Below are 21,512 nucleotides of genomic sequence, written 5' to 3'. Positions count from 1 at the left end.
AGATTCTTTGGACAGCGTGGCTCTTTCCTTTTGTCATTTTTGCTTTCTTTACTTTCATTTACTTATGTCTCAAGCTCTTTGCAATTGAATAAATAAAGTCTAGTTTGATTTTAGGTTGGTATGAAAGATGAGTATAAGATCCCTTGTGGTGGTGTTTAACTGTAAGGCCCGGGTATCTGGGAATGTTTTCGCACTTATTTAAAAAAATATATCACTTTTTCACGGGTATGAAATGGGTCGTTACAATAAAGATTTTAGGAACGTCAAAGATGCATTGCGACAACAACAGTGCTATCTACATTGCAAGCAACAATACCTTTCATGAAAGAACGAAGCCGATCAAGATGGACTGCCATTATGTTCGAGAGGAATATCTTCAAAGAACCATTGATTTGCCCTATGTCACGTCTAAGTACCAGCTAGCAGACTTTTTTTACTAAACCTCTCTGCTCCTAGATTTCACTTCCTTTTAGGCAAACTTTTGGTCATCATACTGTAAGTTTAAGGGGGGTGTTAAATTATATATATATATATATATATAATATATAAAAGAGACAAGTCAAACTGATTTGGCTTTGACCCCAATGGCTAGAATTCTAGCCGTTGGGAGCAAGTCAAATAAGTTTGACTTGATCCCAAAGGTTAGAATACTAGCCATTGGGAGCTCTCTCTCTCTCTCTCTTTTATATCTCTCATCTCCCTATTGTGTATAAATAGGGGTGATCCCCCTTTTGTTTTAGTGTGTTTTTACCAAGGTTGCCAAACTAGGAAGCGGAAGCAGGAAACGATACGGGAAGCGGAAGCGAGAAGCGAGGCATTTTAAAATTTATATGAAGCGAGAAGTGAAGTTTCAATTTAAAAGCGAAATTTGAATAAAAAATGAAGCAATATGGAATCAAACAAGAAACAAATAAAAACTAAAATAAAATTGATCATTCTTATATTTCATGATTTTTCTGTAAAAGAGTTAAATTTTTATTAAAATCTAACAATGATGGTTACCAATTTAAAGAAAGTACATGGAAAGTGAGTGAAAGTGTGAGAGAAAATACATGAAAAAGGTGAAAAGAAACGTGAGAAAAGTATATAGTATGCATAGACCATGTGTATGAGAAGCATAGAAGAAGCGTGGGGGAATTGAGCTTCCCATGAAGTTTCGGAAGCGAGGAGTATCGCACTTCCGAAGCGAGTTTCTGGGAAGCGAGCTTCCCACCTACCTAAGAAGCTTCCGGTAACTCTGATTTTTACACACTTGTTCATTGAATAAAATATATTCTTTATATTGTGTGTTTTCTTGTGTGTGTCCCCTCTTTGGGATTTGTTAGTGTGTTCCTTAGAGAACACTTTTTTGATTATCCACTTAAGTTGGTAGACTTTTGGTTTATGATTGAAGACTCTTTTGCATCTTTACACATCATTGTGTCATTAAGTTTATCTATTTCTTTTTATGATCTTGATTACTTTTTGTATTCACTTGCATTTCTTTTTTCTTTTAATTTGTCATCAATTACATTATATTTCACTTTCAACTTAGTTATTTCTATTCTTTTCAATTATAGTGATCCAAAATTGTTGTTCAAGAGTCTGTTGAGATGATATTCATGTACTTAGGACTACACACACGTATATATATATGGACACACACACACATCTGTGTGCATGTAAGGCCATGTTACAGTGTCCTAATTTTTTACAACTATCGTATTGCACAAAGCATATGTGCATCATGTCCCATTCTCGGACTTTTATCCATATAATATGGCTAGAAACATAAATATTAAGAATCCACTAATCACTACAATTTTTCAGTTTTTTGTTCCTCAACTATAACTGTAAATGAGTTTCTAAAAGACAATATTCAAGCAGACCCTCCCTGTGATCCTGATCAATATCCACCAGAGTTAGTCTACAAGAATCAACTTCTACCAATAAGAAAATGTAGTTCTAATTCAGGTAAAAAACACTCACAAAAATCTGGTTATCCAACTCACGAGAGAAAAAAAATGGAAAAAAAGAATGGCCTAATTAACAACAGCAAAGAAAATTTTCACAATCACGCATCCTTGAACTACCTGATTAAGTAGCTTTGGCTTGTCATCCGTTGAAAATGTAACCTCATGCATTGGCCTACAAGAGTATTGGTATAAAGGTCAATGATTGTTAGGAAAAACTAAAACACAAACTTATGCTACATGGTCTCCTAGAGTAACATTAAAATTTCAAAACAATACAACCTGCAGCTTTCTTTCTTGTGAAAAAGTGAAAAAAAACTGGAACAGTTACCTAATTTGAATTTAGCAAAGAACCCATAACGCATTAGAGGACAAACAAATAAAATAAAATTATAGTATCACTTAATGGCACAACAAGAAGAACATCTAATACAAATTTTCAGGCATTTAAATCAATAGATTTTTTTTTGCTAACAAAATGAATAGAGAAACAGAAGAAGATTAAGCTCAGCAGTGAAAACAAGTGAGCTCACTGATGGATAGACAATAAGATGAAAGATTTTAGAAACTGAATCAACAATCTGGAGTAATCAAGACTTCACAATTTTTTAACAATGTCTAAAAAAAAAGGCAAGAAATATGGTCATTCAAACAAATAAGCTAATTAACATATGTCCATACAACTTCATACAAGCAGCTATTGAATATCTCATGAGACAATTCCACTGTAGCTAAGAACACAATCACCAGAAAAGAAAATTTCACAAGCTTGTCACACTGGGATTTTAGTAGTACGAGGCACCCCCTCTTTGCTTTGAGTAGGTGTAACCATTCTGTGTTGGTTTGATATAGAAATATCTCCTTATTTCTTCCCCCCTTGTTTTTGTTATTTGATTGAAAAGAGATTTTGTCACCGTGGGACACTTTCAAACGAGTAATGCTTACCATTCCATTATTCACACAAACCCTTCGATGACTTATCGACTGGCTTGCTTGAGGAATAGTTTCACGAAAATGGAGACAAACTGGAATAACGTCTGATCTTGTTTCTAGATTGAGTAGAAAAGGGACATATGAAGTTCGTTTTGCTCTTTTGTGCATCTCTGTGATGGGGAAATCCCCATAAAAAAGGGACAACTTTAGTGTATCAGTGGAGTCAAAACTCTAACACCAGGGGAAAAGCACAAAGTTTATTTGGATGTTGGGCTTGCAGTGGGGCGAAGGTGGGGAGGGCATGGGCTTCAGAAGAATTACTCATAATCATAACATGTGGCAGAATCTGAGCATAAAGATCATGAAAATAGTTTTCACAGGCAAATATAAGCATAAAGATCACGCATAAAGATCACATGATTTTCACATATTTTTCTCAATGAGAAAAGTGTTAAGATGGATGTATTCTTTGGTGTGTATATACGTATGTATATATATTAATATAATATATATTTTCATATATATTATAGATAGTATGTATATAATATATATAGAGTCACCAGCATACGAGAACTAGAATATGAGAACCAGAAATATGGGGATTTCCAACACTTTTTTTGCAAATCCAACCATGTGGATGTGCTTGGCATGGTGAATTTGCTAGGAATCAACCATTGGATTGTGTATTTTCAATAAAAAATGTGATTTTTGAATGCTTGAATATTTATGAAGATTATGAGCCATTGATGTTAAAGCCTTATAAAAACTCGTTTATGCATCAAAATTGGATGATTCAAGAGCGGGTTCTTATAAAACCAAGCATGTAAATCACATCTAATTTGATTCAAGACAAAAGAACAAAAAATTTATGAAAATCGTGGTTCACACATTAGTTCTCATATTTCCAGTTCTCATATTCTAGTGACTCATATATATATATATGAAGATATATATTATATATATTAATAAATATACACATACGTGTATACTAAGGATGGCAGTGGACCGGGTAAAAACGGAGATTCATTCGAACCCGCTCCGTTTGGACTGGGGATGAGGGACATAAAACAGGGAATGGACTGGGGATGAAGGTGAAAATCAAAACCCGTACGGGGATGAAGGCGGGGATGGACTTACTCTTGCTCCCACCGGCCCCGCCCCGCCCCGCCCCATCCTATCCCATCCCATCCCTATCCCTATCCCTATCCCTATCCCCGTTAATGAAATTATTAATATACTCTTATATATTATAAAATCTTTATATATATACATATATTCCTAACCCTAAACCCTTTCTCTCCTTATTTTCTTCTTAATCCTCTTAAAATAAGAATAAAGTTAGTTTGAGACAGGGATGGAGACGAGAACGGGGATGGGGATGGGGATGGGGATGGGAATTGGGAATTGGGATTGGGACGGGGACAGGGATGGGGACGAGGATGGCTATTTTGAGATGAGGATGGACCGGGGATGGAGGGCAAAATTTTGAGACGAGGTGGGGGCAAGAGTAACTAGTATATACATATATATACAAGGAAAAGGACATCCCTAGTATATACATATATATACAAGGAAAAGACTTTTCTCATCGAGAAAAATATGTGAAAATCATGTGATCTTTATGCTTATATTTGCCTGTGAAAACTATCATAGAGGATCTTCAATATCATCAATTCTTGAAAACTTGTAAATAGAGCTAACAAAACATCCCAACTATATATATATATATATATATATATATATATATATATATATATATATATATATATATATATATGTATATCATAAGAAAAATTCAAAAGATAACTATATTAGTTATATATTATGAAGAATTTTCATGTAATGGGTTTCTTCCTTTGTAAATTCAAACTTAGAGTCACAGTAAGTTTGAGGGGGGGTGTTAAGATAGATGTATTCTTTGGTGTGTATATATATATATATATCTTCATATATTCTATACAGTATATATATATAATATATAGTTATATATATTATATATCTTAGTCAACCTAGGTTGACTAAGATGTAATATATTATATACAAATAAATATATATATTATATATAAATATATATACATAGTATATATAATATATATGAAGATATATATTAATATATATATATACATACATACATATATACGTGTGTGTATATATATATACACAAGGAAAAGGACATCCATCTTAACAAAAAGTTTTCTCATTGACCATCAGTATTATGAGAAAAAGTTTTTGCCTCTCTGCTCCCCAGTGGAAAATTTTTCTTACCTTTTCAGATCCATGTTCTTGTTTAATTTGTTATCAATTTGTATGCTATTTTTCTTTTAACTTATGTGCATATTTTCGTACTTTTTTTATGATGCCCACTATTTTACCATTGATACTTGTTTTCTCGTATCATTGTCTTCATATGAAATTTTTTTACTGAAAAGAATTTTGATGAAAACCTACGGGAAAGCATGAGAACATGGGAACTAGGAAGATATCCCAGCCATACTCGCTGTGCCATGCACATACCCACATCCATCTGACATAGGGAAAAATAGAATTTCCCACCTAGCTAATCCCTGTAAAGTAAAGTCTCGAAGATTATTGAAGATGAGGGGGTAGGCAACCAGCCAAAAAAAGGTGGAGCCACCTAAAGCATCTAGGTTGTCATTCTGGATAAGGAGGTCACAAAAAATGCATAGAAGAACAGACATAAATTACAAATCTAAGAGAACCTGGTGACTGCAGTCTACTATACTGAATTCTTCCATAACAGGAATCTCAACCAAATATCCTTCCAAAAGCAAGTCTGGATTCTATTACCATGTGTAAGTGTAACTTTTTTTCGTTTTGTTATTCACATTCTTGCATATAGAACTCAACCAGCTTGTCCATGGGGTCTGTGGAGTAAAACATGTTGGAATTCAATATCTAGAATTTATTATGTTCTGGTCTGAAACTGGTATCTTTGTCTGATTCAGGAGGATTGCAAATCAATTTATGAACTGTTTGCTCCTCTATACGTTTTGGAACATCTAAAAGGTCAACAAGAATTGGAGATCCCTAACACCAGTCTTAACCAAAACTTGGTGAATGGTCTCTGAGGTTTGTCCTCACCATTCAAGTACAATTGCAAGAGCTTCAGAATACTAACAATGATCAGTAGTACTGACATTTCAAGAAGAAAAGAGCTATTAGAAAATGATTTTTTTCCAATCAACAGGCTCACTTAATTTGAAAACATCAAGCTCTCTTACTGAATAGAGCTCCAAAACAACTGTATCTCTGAAATTGCCATTTAGATACACAATTTTTCATGTCAGTCGGAAAAAAATATCATAGAAGTTAAAATACAGAGCAGAAGTAGGTACAAGGAGAACAAACGACGTGGACCAGGACATGAAAAAGATACATGACATTGAGGATATTAGTAACCTATGTCACATGGATGCAGGTGAGAAGGATGCAACGGGGCAATTTCAAAAAACTTGTGTGTGTGTGTGTGTGTGTGTGCGTGTGTGAGACAGAGAGATGGACCCTGGTGCATTTGATTGCATCTTACACTGCAAAAGCTGCACTGACATGGGTGCATTGCCCTTTTAGAAGTGTCCATGTTACATAGTAAATAACAATAACCCTAATCCATAGCAATGTATGAGCACGAAGTAATACCCAAAAGTCCTACATTTTGTGGAATTATGAACTTCCAACACAAAAGAGCAAAAAAAAGAAAATACCTAAAATAAAGACAGTCGCCGTTCACAGTACAATCAGAATCCCCATTGTTGGATTTGTTGCCTTCAAGAGCAAGGGCCTCAAGGTTAGGTGATGAGCCGAAGGCAGGTGGTGGATGAATGCTGAAGAGGATATCCAGCAACAAACGAATGGACATAACCAAGACAAGGCAAACAAGTGAGAAAAAAAATCTCCAAAGCTGTACTGGAGGAAAAGAGAAATCAGGAACTCAAAAAAAAATCTACAGATGCAAAGTGGAGGACAATGAAAACCCCAACTAAAATGTTAACTACCAATACACTCTGACATTTTCTATAAAATCTAAGGAACACCAACAAGCATCAAGAAGAAGACCATAAGAGATATTAAAAACAAAAATATATGGAAACTTACTGCACCTCTGTCTACTCGTAGAACCTTGACCATCTTCTTTCCCAGCAGAGCTTGGTGACAACGAACCAACTCTTTCATCATTCACAGGTGGAACCTGTATCAGAGAGTTAAGATGATTTTTAGCCTCAACAACTGAATGGAAATCGACTAGGGAGTAAAGAAGCAGGAATAACTTGCATTTCCATTGGAACCTTTCCAGGAAAGAACCCAGTTAAAGTTTTTTCAAACTGTCCATCATACAGTTAAAAATGAATGAGTGATCCCTTTGAGAAAACTTTTTAACACAAGAAAAAGGTAATACCATCAAGTATAAAGTGCAGCATAAGTTTTGGAACTACCCTGGAAATATTTCATGACAAAAAAGCGCAGCATAAAGACACTGACCAAATACCTTATAGAAGTATAGGAAAAGTAATAGCCTTATTTGCAGGGATAAGGTCTTGTTTGTTATAAGAATGAAGGAGAAGGAAGAGGGAGAGGTTGTACAATTTGAATACCACAGAACTCAGTGGGACATAATCATGATAAGATCTTAGTAGGCCAGTTTGAGTAGATATTCTAACCAGCCACTGGTTCACCAAGTGAAAAACACTAGAAATCCCTAGAGCCCTTCCAAACAAATGAATTGCACTTTTGTCCAAATCCAATATCCAATTGCCCTCAAAAGCACTCAATAAAGGCAATATATAGGAATACTAGACAGCACATGCTTCATAAAAGAAATTATCCCATAAACACCAGTTAGTTAACCAGAATTAGATTCTCTTATGGGTAGATGTCTTGGCGATAGCTAGATAAAATCATCATCCCCCATAAAGTAGCAATGTTGATTTTTTTGGGTCCATACACTAAACAAATTGCATTAGTACAAACAACAACAACAACTACGCCTTCATCCCAAAACAATTGGGGTTAGCGATATGAACAAAAAAAAAACATTTTGGGTCTTCCACATGAATCCTTCTCCTCCAATCATTTTTATCCAATGTCATGTCCTCGGTGAGGTTCAAAGCATTCATATTCTTTCCTATCATCTCCATCCAAGTCTTCTTAGGCCTACCCCGACCTCTTTTAACTAATATATTTTCCCATTTCTCCATCCTTCTAACTGGAGCATCATTAGGCCTTCGCCGAATATGTCCAAACCACCGTAAACGATTCTCTCTCATCTTATTTTCAATGGATGCAGTGCCTACCTTCTTACGTATCTCCTCGTTTCGAATCTTATCTTTTATTGTATTTCCCACATCCATCTAAGCATACACATCTCAGCTACACTCATCTAAGCAAACAAATTGCATTAGTACCTCCCTAAAATAAACCGTCCTCATAGTTCGAAAGGAAGGCATGAGATTCAATCCCCATGCATAGAGCCTCTTCTCATGCAAAACAGCAACACAATCATCAAAGAGAAAATAGCAGTCCATATCTATGTCCAGCAAAGAACTTCAAATCGTGTTTTTTCCTTGATATGTAGGTAAAAACCACAGCCAGACGTATAAAAAGCTCTAACTAAATATGCCTTCAAGTTAATAACTTGTTTTGACCTTGAAGGCCTCCGTTATTTGTTATGTAATTATTCCATCTTCAAATACAAGTGCATTTAGATCGATGTTGATTTATGAACTATTATAACTGTCACTCTGCAAATGTTGTTTGTGGTTGCAGATGATAAGAGCTACCTCATACCCTGAAACCATGGAGCAGACATCTTAAGAACATGTTAACAATCATCAGTCTTGTAATGAATGTTTCATCAAGGTTTTATTGTACTCCATGTGCCTGTGGTCCTGCAATAACTCTAAAATTTCATACAACAACAACTACGCCTTAATCCCAAAATAATTGGGGTCGGCGATATGAACCAAATAAGAAAATCATTCTGGGTCTTCCACCTGAATCTTTCTCCTCCAATCATTTCTATCCAAAGTCATGTCGTCGGTGAGGTTCAAAGCATTCATATCCTTTCCTATCATTTTCATCCAAGTCTTTTTAGGCCTACCCTGACCTCTTTTAACTAATATATTTTTCCATTTCTCCATCCTTCTAATTGGAGCATCATTAGGCCTTCGCCGAATATGTCCAAAACACCATAAACGATTCTCTCTCATCTTATTTTCAATGGATGCAACGCCTACCTTCTTACGTATCTCCTCGTTTCGAATCTTATCTTTTATTGTATTTCCACACATCCATCGAAGCATACGCATCTCAGCTACACTCATTTTTTGAATATGATGTCGCTTGGCAGCCCAACATTCCATACCATATAGTAAAGTGGGCCTAATTGTCGTCCTATAAAACTTTGCCTTCAACCGCAATGGCATTCTACGATTGCACAACACTCCAATTGCACTTTTGCATTTCATCCACTCAACCTTTATCCTATGATTTACATCTTCATCAATTTCTCTATCCTTTTGAATGATAGATCCCAAATATTTGAAACGGTCATCCACCGGTATTTCTTGCTCACCAAGCTTCATTACTTTGTTGCTTACTAAACTGACATTCTATATATTCTGTCTTACTCTTACTCAACTTAAAACCTCTTGCTTCAAATGTCTGTCTCCATAATTCTAACTAGCATTAACCCCAGCTCTAGACTCATCAATCAAAATAATATCATCATCAAACAACATACACCACGGCACATTTTCTTGAATTGATCTCGTAAACTCATCCATCACTATAGCAAATAGGAAAGGGCTTAATGCAGATCCTTGATGTAACCCAACTGTTATAGAAAAACTGGTTGTCACCCCTCTACAAGTGCGGACATTGGTTACTACTCCTTCGTACATATCTTTAATTATACTAATGTACTTGAGAGAAACACCTTTCTTCATCATTGTCCACCAGAGAACATCCCTAGGTACTCTATCGTATGCCTTCTCCAAATCAATAAAAACCATATGCAAATCTTTGTTCCTCTATCTAAATCTCTCAATAAGTTGTCTAAGAAGATGTATAGCTTCCATAGTTGATCTTCAAGGCATAAAACCAAATTGATTCTCTGATATCATGACAACCTTCCTCAACCTATACTCAGTCACCCTCTCCCAAAGTTTCATAGTATGACTCATGAGTTTTATACCACGATAGTTTGTGCAATCTTATATATCACCATTATTCTTATATAGAGGCACCAAATTACTCTTCCTCCACTCATTAGGCATCTTATATGTCTGCCAAATCTTGTTAAATAGATTTGTCAACCATTCTAAACCTTTCTCACCAAAGCATTTTCAAGCCTCGATAGGTATACCATCTGAGCCAACTATCTTTCTTGATTTCATTTTCTTCAAAGCCTCTGCAATTTCTTTCTTTTGAATCTTGCGCATGAAGTCACGATTCATCTCATGAAAAGGAATGGAGAAGTCTCCAAGATTCTGAGCATGACTTCCATTAAATTTTTAAATTCAGAATCAGAGCACAACATGCAGGAACCATAAAAGACATTCTTGCACTAGGATATTTCTATAACAATCTTTACATAAGAATCAACAAGGAACGAAATAACATCTCTTATTCATTATATCCACCCCTTATGTCGGGACATCTTTTTATTATAGCTACTAATTGGAAGGCACGACCATGATCACTACAGTGAATAGATGGATGGGTCACATGTCTTTATTATATCCACTCCTTATTCTAACAATTAACAAAGTTACATGCCTGAATCTATATGGAAAATATGTTACAAGATTGAAATCCCAGGGTTACTAGAAGGGTCTTATATAGGTGGGAGCTATGTTACCGCGACACGGCAGATTGGCCGGCGTACCCGTGTGGACACAGGTGTGCTACCGGACATGGTACTGTTATGCCGCGGGTCAGGTCGGGTCGAGTCTAATGCAGACCCGAACCTCAAAAAAAAATTTGCCCCCCCCCCCGAAACTCTCTCTCTCTCTCTCTCTCTCTCTCTCTCTTCTTCTTCTTCTACTTCTTCCCCTCCACACCCCTCTTCCTCTCATCTCTTCTTGTTCTTCGTCATTTTCTTGTTCAGGCAAGTGATGTTATATTCTATGTTTTTATATATAATCTTCTAATTATATATATTTTGATTATATGTTTCTGTAAAAGCATGATTTTTGTTAACATATATCATGATTTTAAAAGCATGTGTACTTAGTGGATGTACACATCTTGTTAGTTATATATGTGTTTGATTCTTTTACAGTGTTCGGCACTTCAACTAGGTGTTTTTTTTTACCTATTACTTATTGTTGATTGATTTTATGTTACATACATGTTATTAATTTTAGCAATTCATTTGCAAACTTTGTATATTTTTTAATTGGAGTACCAATTAGTCCCGCCTACTCTCCTACTAGCATCTCCAAGCGCTTTACCTACATAGGTTTTAAGTTTCTTTATATTTTATATGACATGAGTAACATGGATCATATGTTTTAATTAGTTAAAGAAACATAATATAATCATATATTTTTTCCCATTATTTTTACTTTTTCCTTTTTTGTTTGGCTTCTAGTTCAACTCCTATTTCATTTGATTACCATTTTGCTTCCCGTTCGATCCCTGTTTCACTTCTTGTTCGATTCTCATTTCTCTTCCAAATTGAATATTTCTTCTCACTTCCGCTTCCTAGTCTGGCAACCTTGGTACATCCGGCCTATGTAACATACAACCATCATCATGACCAAACTTTAGGAGGTAAGAGGCTGACTTCTGGGAATAGATGGTGAACTCTTAAAACTTAATTGTTTCTACACAGGCAGGGAACTTCCCTTGAAATGATTTCCTCAAGTGTATATTGAGACCAAAGCCATTACTAAGTTGATAAGTTGGATGTACAAACCCAAGGACAAAACTAAATGATGAAACCAATAACAGTTTCCAATGAACTACAAACCCACTGCACTAATTACATTGATACTTCACATATATTGGCAAGTCAAATTGACTTCCAAGGATATCATATACTACCAGTACAGATGATATTTTATAACAATTATCATGTCCTGACTTTCTTAGGGCATGTCCTGTTATAGGTCTGAAAAATATGCCCTGACTTTTTCTCAAAAGAAAAAAGAAAAAAAAAGGATGTCTTGAGTGATATCTGATGACACTATATAACAATTAGAGTTTCTGTTTCATCTTCCACCTTTTCCTTATGTAATAGGTTATAGAAAAATGAGGCAGAGCACCTTAAACCAACTATTACGTTATTGAGTTCATGTGTAGACTAGTTACAGTGTATGAGAAGAAAACTGGCTCTTCCCTCTCCTAATTCTTGTTAGAAACCAGAGGATGATTAGTGGCATGAGCGACTCCTATTCATGGTCACTTTTTGTAAATCAATATAAAGCACACCCAATCTATGACTGATAATTTTTTTCGCCAGAGAAAGCTGGGGTTAGGCAGAACCCTACCAGTTATACAACCGTACCATTTGGGGTTCGAACTTGCAACATCCCAACACAAGGTGACCTGCACTAACTGCTCCTGCCAGACATGTGGAGCCCCCATTGGTATGACTGATATTTTTTTGCTGAAGACATATTACTGTTTTGTGCTTAAACAATCAAATATACCAAGAACTGGCAGTAAATTAGTAATTTAGAACCACTGTCACCGATATCGCTGATATTTTGAATATATCATGATATTATTGGCAATTTCAACGTTGCCGATACTATCGGGAATATATCACGATATTTTCAAAATATCGGCAAATAAAAAATATTATGATATTTTTTAGATTTTTTTAATTTTAAGTTTGCATTTCCTATTTCTTTGTTTATTTTATATGTTAAAACCTTTAAAACAAGTTTCTTTATATTTTTGAAAGAAAAATAATACAAAACTTATTATTTCCTTAGGTTTTTTGGTGTTATATTTTTCAATTTTTTAAACTCCCAAGATTTATCAACTTTTGGAAATATCTCCGAGAAATTACCTTTAACAATACAGGTAACTATGCTTAGAACACAGTAAACCCAGTGTTGAGCAACTTTTCGGGGTCCCAGATTGTTATGTCTATGAGAAAGAAGGGTGGTAGTTTTATGAGGATTTTTTTCTCTTTCCTCAAAAAGAAAATTCTAACCAGAACCATTATTTCACAATGCCTGATTTTATTTTGCATAGATGTGGAGAACTCTTTGGCTAACTGCACCAAGCAACTTCTACATCTTTCACATCCATAAACATTTCTTTTTCCCAATATGATCCACATAAAACAAAGGATGAATTGCTCTAACAGAGTTTGTTTAAATATAATCTAAAGGTGTCCATTTGTGTTTTCATGTTACATTGTTCTCAAAACATTATTCCAGTTTGTCATCCATATGCACAGAAAAAATGAAATTTTTGGGCATTGGTTTCTGTTTGCACATTTTTAGGTTCCAACAGGCTACGGAAAACAAAAGAACTTTTGGCATCGCCTGTAAGTGTACCTGTTGACAGACTCAACAGAGAACTATCTTAAGAACACAAAAGAGATGAAATCCGACTCTCTTGTAAACCTCATTAAAGCAGAGAGATCCACAAGTTCAGATGATCTACATAGAAACAGGAAGTTGCCATAGAAATGTTGTATCATTAGACAATCAAAATAGGTAGAATTTCCAGAACGCATTTAATTATAACTTGCAAATTTTGTTCATTTCTGAAAGCATATAGTGAAATGATCAAATGATATAAATAGAGATCGCCATCATCCAGAAGAAATGAGCTAGACAACTTGTATTTCTCTATTTTTTCTGCTAGTTTAGACATGAAGGAGAAATCAAAATTCCTGTCTGTCCAGGTCAACTTCACTAAGATGTTAGAACTACTTTCAGCTAAAACGGATTGAACCCATCAATAAAGAGTGCTGGCAGGCACCTCGGCAAGTACAAAATTAGAGCAGCACGGGTAGTAAGTTGGACGCTTCTCAAGAAACTTAAAACCACTCCAATGTTTAACAAATTATAAAAGCACGCACAGGGTACCCAACAGCAATCAACGATGCTCACGGTGCAGCTATGAGTGAACAAACCAAACCCCACAAAACGTCGAGATGGATTTACCTGAACGAGGCGAACATCGAATACCGGCCTCCTAGAAGGATCCCTTGCCAAATGGAGAAACTTCTTGTGGTTAAGAACATCTTCCGCCCTCTCCACATTGACATCCAATGCGTACCTGCAACCGCACACGCGAGTGATCCCATAAGTTTCCGCTTCAAGTTCACATGCAATCAGGACGCATATGATTCCAACGCAGAAACGTTTGCACACTAATCAGGCAATCCAATAACGGAAACTTCTGAGACAAGGAAAAGCAAGAATCTCATTGCATGCTGCACAGAAACAAGACCGACTAGAAAAGGTAAACGATCCTTTACATAAAAGACGAAGAAAAGCAAGGGTCCTTTACAACAAACCTCTATAGCTGACGATCCAAACACCAAAGTTAGCATGAAATCAAACACAAATGGACGATCCGATTGTCCATGGAAAAGAAAAGAGAAAAAGAAAACATTTGATCTCCTATATAAAAATCATAATCCCAAACCCTAAGCCTCCTCCGATCCTCCAGACAAAAAGTTAGCCGAAGGAAGCCAAATTCATATAAACTGTAGCCGACGACAACGATGATAAGCAGCGATCAACGATAACGACGATTCCGACACGCGAAACGTAGTAATTCAGAAGAAAACGAGGAAATAAAATGGGAAGGAAGAGATCGGGGAATTACCGGGGAGGGAGGCGGTTGAAATGGTTCCAGAGCTCGTCTTCGAAGCCGGGGCGATTGGCGTCGTCGTTGCCGGACTCCTTGAGTCTCCGGAGAACCTCGGTGTAGACCTCGAGCTTGTGGCGCTGCTGCCTCGGCGACGAGTCCACGGCCCTGCTGCAGTAACTCTGCGTGTCCTCCATTGCCATTCGACACGATTCTTACAAACAAACAACAAACGAAGCACCAAAAAAGAAAAGAAAAAAGTCGGGAAAACGAAAGAATCTGTCTCTCTCTCTAGAAGCCGAGGGAGGGCGATCGGTCGTCACGCGCCATCGTCTTCTTTCATCTCGAACTTCACGTGAAGTTGGCGTAAACGGGAAAAGGGAAACGGAGGGGAGAAACGAGGAAGCCAAGCCTGAGGTGTCTTGTGCCCAGCTTTCCTTCTGTCTCTTTCTTCTTTTTTCCCTCGTCTTCTCTCTCTCTTGCTCTGTGTAAGGGGAGTGTCCACCTTGCCTTTCCGTATGGCGCAATTATGTGCAACGGTGTGGAATCGACTCTCGTTCTGGTTTGCGTGGATTCAACCCTTTTTCAAACAATCCGCATCCCCTTCCAGGCACCCCCATGTCCCTCTCATCATTATCATCATCATATTCTGGTTTAGGCCACTCTTTGAAAATGTTTTGAATATAAAAGGAAAGGCTTTCTTTTCTTCCTGTCCAATGCATTTTAGTTGATGAGGGCTAATAACCCCTGCTCGTCTGACTTGAACAGATCCTTCATCTGGACCGTCAAACTTGAAGAGATTGGTAATCGTGTGGACTGTTATGGAGGACCTGCACTTCACTATTCATGCGTTCCAATCCCAATGTTGAAGGTTGATGAAAACATGAAGGAGCTGGCCCTCCGCTTTGGCTATTGCGGTCCCGCCTATACATCTGAGCTCGGCTTTTTAGGTTTGACCGTCGAGCAAGTTGGCTCGGAAGCTATGCTCAAGCACCAGACTCATAAATATATATATATATATATATATACCCAAAAAGTTATAGAACTTAAAAATTTGTTTACTATTTCTCTCACATGAAACATTTATACTTACTTCCGATCAAGATTTGACTTTTATTTTTTTGGGTACTCGTCTTGAGTCAAGGGATTTGTGGATACATATTTTCGTTTGAGTTGAATTCGCAATTGCTCAAGCTATGTAATCTCCTCTGATTACGGAACATTTGTAGACGACCCAAAATAATTTGATTATGTGAAGATAATCTTGCTAAGTTACGTAGTTGAAATCTTATATTGGTACTTTATTAATAACAAATCTCATCCTGATGAATTTTTTTACGTGGACAAAACTTGAAGATGGTTTCCCGAGAAATATTCATGACAGCCACATTATTGTATTCCGATGGGTCCCACAGCCAAGTTCATCCAGTGGGCGCCATCTCTAAACCCAGCAGTCAATACAGCAGGAGGAGATGCGAACGGGCAGTAGAACCTCCAACTCTCAGTCCAGCGGTGTTGATTCCAACTACCACGTGATGGCGAATGGGGGATGAGAAGAGAAGGGTCAACCGGTGACGGCGAATGGGGGGGAGGATGAGTAACAGACAGCACCCCTCAATTTTTCCCGGGTCCACTGCCATCCCCTTAGGCAGCACCAACTAACCAAAATTGTGAGAAACGTTTCAAACGAAAAATTAGGGTCTCTGAGAAATATATCGCGCGTGGTGTTTTAAAGTGTTTGCTTTCTCTCGTTTTTTTTTTTGTTTCGTGGTGAAAGAAAAAAAAAATGAGAAGCTGATATTTTAACGATATTATGATATGCAAAGGCAAATATCATTGAAAGATTTGTAGACAGAGAGATGCATGACGTGCATCCAACTTGGTAAACAGCTGATGGACCTGCGTTAGCATATGCATCATTTATTTATTTATTTTCTTCAAAACAGATACCATAAGAATGGCTCCGCTTGTTTGGTAGGAGCTGTTACTGCACGTCATGCATTCGTCACAAGCCTGCCTTTAAAAACTAAAATAGAGCATCAGAAGAACCCCAACCGTAACCAATTAACCAAGACAGGAATTATGCGCGGAATCAACAGCGCGTTTTTGTCATCACTTCATTGAAAGCAATAACTCTGCCGGCCCACGATCCACGCCCATGTTGGCATTTGACTTTGTGATCATGACCACTGCTGTTCTACGGGTCTGGGTCTGGGTCTGGGTCGGGCGCAGATAGGTTCTTTCTGGACCTCGCTTCTAATTTTCTAACCTGGATTGGCTAAAATAAGATTGAAAACAAGGTCTAGCTTTACATGTAAAGTGTGTGATTAGATTAGGTTAAAATTAAAATTAGAAATTTGATCTGACTAGGAAACATCGATCCGAATCTGAAAAATAATCTGAATGGGTAAATCTGGATCTGACCTAAGCACTTTTTGGATCTTGCTTTAAGAATCTGTATTCAGAAATAAAGCGTCAGATTCAGATTAGAGATCCAGCCAATCCAGATCCATTCGCAAGTTGCAACCAGTAAAAGCGGGTCAACGGGTGATGGATTTAGGAGGCAAATAGGCGCCGAGTTGGACGCTATAGGACGATGAGGTTGAGCAACAGGACACTAGCAATTTAAAACTTTATCTGTTTGAATTCTTTTGGTGGTCCTGTGATATAGGGTGTTGGGGATTCGCATACTGAGGTGGGTTAACCTTTGAGATAGGGGTGTCAATAAATCAGATTTTATCGGATATCTAATCGTATTCAATTCTGTTTAGTTGCGTTTGGTAAGCCAAAATCATATTGATTTTTTGTTGCTGAATCCAACAAATATCTGAATATTTTTACATGTATCTGAATCTAAATCTGAATTTGAATATGTTTAGTTAACATGCATGCAATTAATCCAATATGGTATTGACCTCATCTGATCCAAATCCTAACCGTTTACATCCCTACATTGGGTTGGAAACTTGGGATCAGTTCTAGAACATCATCCCAAAATGCAACTCGAGTACATATCGTCAATGTTCCCATAATTGATTTCTGATTTTTTTGATTTTCAAATTGGTTCGTTCAATCGCGCTAACTCAATCAATTTCAATTTTCAAAATGGATTTTAAAGTTGGGACTTAGCAATCGCCCTTCTCTGGTTACGACTTTGCACGTTGGACGGCTGGATGTAACATACTTTTCCCGAAGCAGGTTATATGTCCCCCCCTCCGAAGATGTAGGTGCGTGTTCGGGGGTCCGAATGAACGCCTCGTATATAAGCATGTGGAGCTCATATCCCTGTGTGTGTCAGCATCACTTAGTATTGGAGTCCGATGCGGTTGCAAAGACTACCCTTTCCCGACATTCTCGCCATGAAATAACGGTTTAAGAAAAGGACAAAAATATTTTTCATCCAAAAAATGAAAATGACGGTTCGAGAAAAGGACAAAAATATTCTTCATCCAGAAAAGGGAGGATGATATTAACTCTTCAAAGTCCAAACGTTCTTTTTTCGCCCTAAGCAGTAAACTTTTGCACTATTTGTTGTAACATGTGCTCCCTTTGACGACACACCATTTGTCGTCGTTTGCTGCTGTTGGAGCACCCTTTGTCGTCGTCTGCTGCCACTGAAGCACCCTTTGTCATCATTTGCTGTCGTCGAATCACCCTTTGTCATCATCTGCTGCCGTCAGAATAGCCTTTGTCGTCGTCTGCTACCGCCAGAGCATTCTTTGCCGTCGTCTGCGCAGTGGGAGTATCGTTGCCACCATCGGCCGCATCTACCTTTTGGGTGTTTCTCTTCCACTGTCGGATTACCAAAACATATGGCATTTCGGTGAGTTTTGTCTAAGGTTTCATTATGTAAATAAATCGATTTATAAATCTATATGCTAAATCTTACATTTGGTTGTACTATTTATGCTAAATAACATATATTTTCATACTGAAACAAATCGATTTGTACCTATCCACCTTTTGGGCGTCAAAAAAAGTTAGCATGATTTATTCTTATGAAAGCCAAACATTACAACGATATGTACTTATGAAGGCTAAATTTCTACAACGATTTGTATGTTGGAATGTCGCAATGATTTATACATTTAATGCAGTAGTGATTTATACGTTTGATGAAACAATGATTTATACATTTGAAGCAATAACGATTTAATGAAGTTACCACGATTTGTACTTAAGTTTGCTAAATCGTACAATAATGTTTACTTATAAAGCCCAAATGTTACAACGATATTACTTATGAAAGTTGTGATTTCTATAATGATTTGTAAGTTTAAAGCAGCAACGATTTATACATTTAAAGTAGTAGCGATGTATATTTATGAAGTTACCTTGATTTCTACTTAAGTTTGTTAAATCCTACGACAATGTTTACTTATGAAGCCAAATATTGTGACGATTTGTAATGTCAGTGATTGTTTAACGAATGAGATAATTTATATTATTATGTACTTGGGGAGGCGATTGTAACATATACTGATGCGGTTAAATTTATGTGTTGTGCAGGTTAGCAATGACTAAAGCTCGTAAGACAAGAAAGCCCTTGTTGTTCGATGGGATGACTATTGGAGAAATTATATGTCAGTCCCATATATATGAGCGTTATGAAAAGTATCAAAATATAATTAAGATTGAGAATGATAAAGATAGGGACAAATTGTTGGAATTGTATAATGTGGAGCATTATCCATCAGATATTGAGGCTGAAGAGCAAAGGATGAGGAAGAACTAAAGATGAAGAAGAAGGATGGCGAAGAGAAGGAAAAGCAAAGGAAGGAGGAAGAGAATGAAAAGCAAAGGAAGAAAAGGCAAATGAAGAAAAAGAAGAAAGATGAGAAGGAAAGGCAAAGGAAAAAGGAGGAGAAAATGAAAAGCAAAGGAAGAAAAGACAAATGAAGAAGGCGGAGGAGATGGAAAAGCAAAAAAAGAACAATGAAGAGAAAGAAGAGAAGGAAAGGCAATTGAAGGAGAAGGAGGAAGAGAATGAAAGGCAAATGATAAAGATGAAAGCAGAAAGGCAAAGGAAGAAGCATCAGGATGAAGAAGAGAATGAAAGGTAAAGGAAGAAGGAGGACAAGAAAAGGCAAAAGAAGGATAAGGAGGTCGAGGAACATAATAAAAAGGCAAAAGAAGGAGAAGGAGGATGAGGAAGAGAAGGAAAGGCAACGAAAGAAGGAGGACGAGAAAGATAATGAAAGAGAAAGGAAGAAGGAGGAGGAAGAGAAGAAAAGGGAAAGGAAGAAGCAGGAGTAGAAAGAGAAGGAAAGGGAAAGGAAGAAAGAAATTGAAAAGTAGAGGAGAGAGGCGAAGGAGCGAAGGAAGGAAAAAGTAGGAAAGCAGAGAAGGGAGGCGGCAGAGCAAAGGAGCAACAAGAAAGGCAGAGGAGGAGATGAGGGGGAGAGAATGAATGGAGAACAAGAAAGGCAGAGGAGGGAGGAGGAGGAGCGAATGATGGAGCAACAAGAAAGGTAGAAGTTGGAGGGAGAGGATGAAGAGGAGAAAAGTGTGACCAAGGTACTTAAATTGCTCATGTCTGTCATGATTTACTATGATAGGTATTATTATGTATAGTGATTAGTGTGATAGCGATTATTATGTATAGCGATTAATGTGATAGTGATTACTATGTATAGCGATTACTGTGAACGATTTACAGTAACAAGTACTATTATGTATAACGATTAATGTGATAATAGTGATTACTGTGAATAATTTACTGTTATAGGTATTATTATGTAAAGCAATTACGGTGATGACGATTACTATGTATAGCGATTACTGTGATAGCTAGTGTGCAAGAATTATTATATATAGCGATTACTGTGTACAACGATGTGTAAAAGTATAAATGAAACTAATTTTGATTTGATACGAATAATATGTTATTTTGTGTTACAAAAAGGTCAGAAGAGAAGTAGAGCACTAGGTGAAAAGCTCAGAGGGCGGTGTTAATGGCCTATAGTTCTGTTGTGGTATGGACAACTGAGTAAATATCAGAAGGATCGATTACAAAATATGCACTTCGATGGCCTTCTGGACTAACATTATTTTGAAATGTGCTGGAACACCATGACCCACCTGATAAATAAGTGGAATCATAAGACAAACAAATTCCAGTTTGATTCTTTTGAGATCACCATGACCCTAGTTCCAAATATGATGCCACGATGCTCTAATTATGCGCTACTTGAAAAATTTTAATACAGAAGGGCCAGACTCCCCTTTCTGCGTAAGAAGCATTATATTTATATGTGGTGCTCAGTGTGCTGTGTACAAATATGTGCAACATCTGCATATATAACTAGCATGGAAATTTATATCATTCTAAGGAAATGATTATGCTTTCTAATTCATGATACAGTGTAAAAGTTAACTGAGCTAACAGTACATTAGCAGAAGTTGTAGATTTCACCAGCTTTACGAAAGTCATATCAACAGTACGCAAATTTCCAGAATTTAGTTTTCAGTCAACTTAAATTATTTACTGTTTATCTTACTCTTACTCTTACTCTTACTCTTACTCTTACTCTTACGCTGTGGGTACGCACAGGCATAGACATCATAGTAAACTGATACCCTACGGTGATATGCCTAACTTTCACAAAACATGAACATTTACGAAGCTTGTACCACATACCCTCTCCAAGGTAGATCAATGGGTCCAGTAACATATACCGTCTTTCAGGTATACCCAGAGCCTAGAGAATCCGGTAACATATACCGCCTTTCAGGTATACCCAGAATCTCGAAGGTTTTATGTTTTATATTTCATTTTACATTTTCTTTATAACCAGGTGCGAGTTATCACACTACGAGGGGTCC

The 21,512-nt window shown here is 36.9% G+C and overlaps 1 protein-coding gene across 2 annotated transcripts in view; it reads right to left on the bottom strand.

Annotated features, from left to right (window-relative positions):
- Positions 1 to 15,295, bottom strand: part of LOC149842504 (serine/threonine-protein kinase STY46-like) — an 81,283-nt gene extending 65,988 nt beyond the window's left edge. For both annotated transcript variants that reach the window (XM_089999237.1, XM_089999238.1), the window contains exons 1-5: positions 14,706 to 15,295; positions 14,036 to 14,150; positions 7,004 to 7,092; positions 6,608 to 6,727; positions 2,073 to 2,127 (exon numbers count right to left, since the gene is read on the bottom strand). In XM_089999237.1, the coding sequence (XP_089855363.1) occupies positions 2,073 to 2,127; positions 6,608 to 6,727; positions 7,004 to 7,092; positions 14,036 to 14,150; positions 14,706 to 14,890 (564 nt within the window). In that variant the 5' untranslated portion in view covers positions 14,891 to 15,295. The remainder of the gene's footprint in view (positions 1 to 2,072; positions 2,128 to 6,607; positions 6,728 to 7,003; positions 7,093 to 14,035; positions 14,151 to 14,705) is intronic.
- Between the last annotated feature and the right edge of the window lie 6,217 nt (positions 15,296 to 21,512).

The sequence above is a fragment of the Nuphar pumila genome, chromosome 3, assembly GCF_984573655.1.
Source record: "Nuphar pumila chromosome 3, dmNupPumi1.hap1.1, whole genome shotgun sequence".
Classification (NCBI taxonomy): domain Eukaryota; kingdom Viridiplantae; phylum Streptophyta; class Magnoliopsida; order Nymphaeales; family Nymphaeaceae; genus Nuphar; species Nuphar pumila.
Note: the sequence above shows the minus strand (reverse complement) of the source record. Positions and strands in the feature narration are given on the sequence as shown.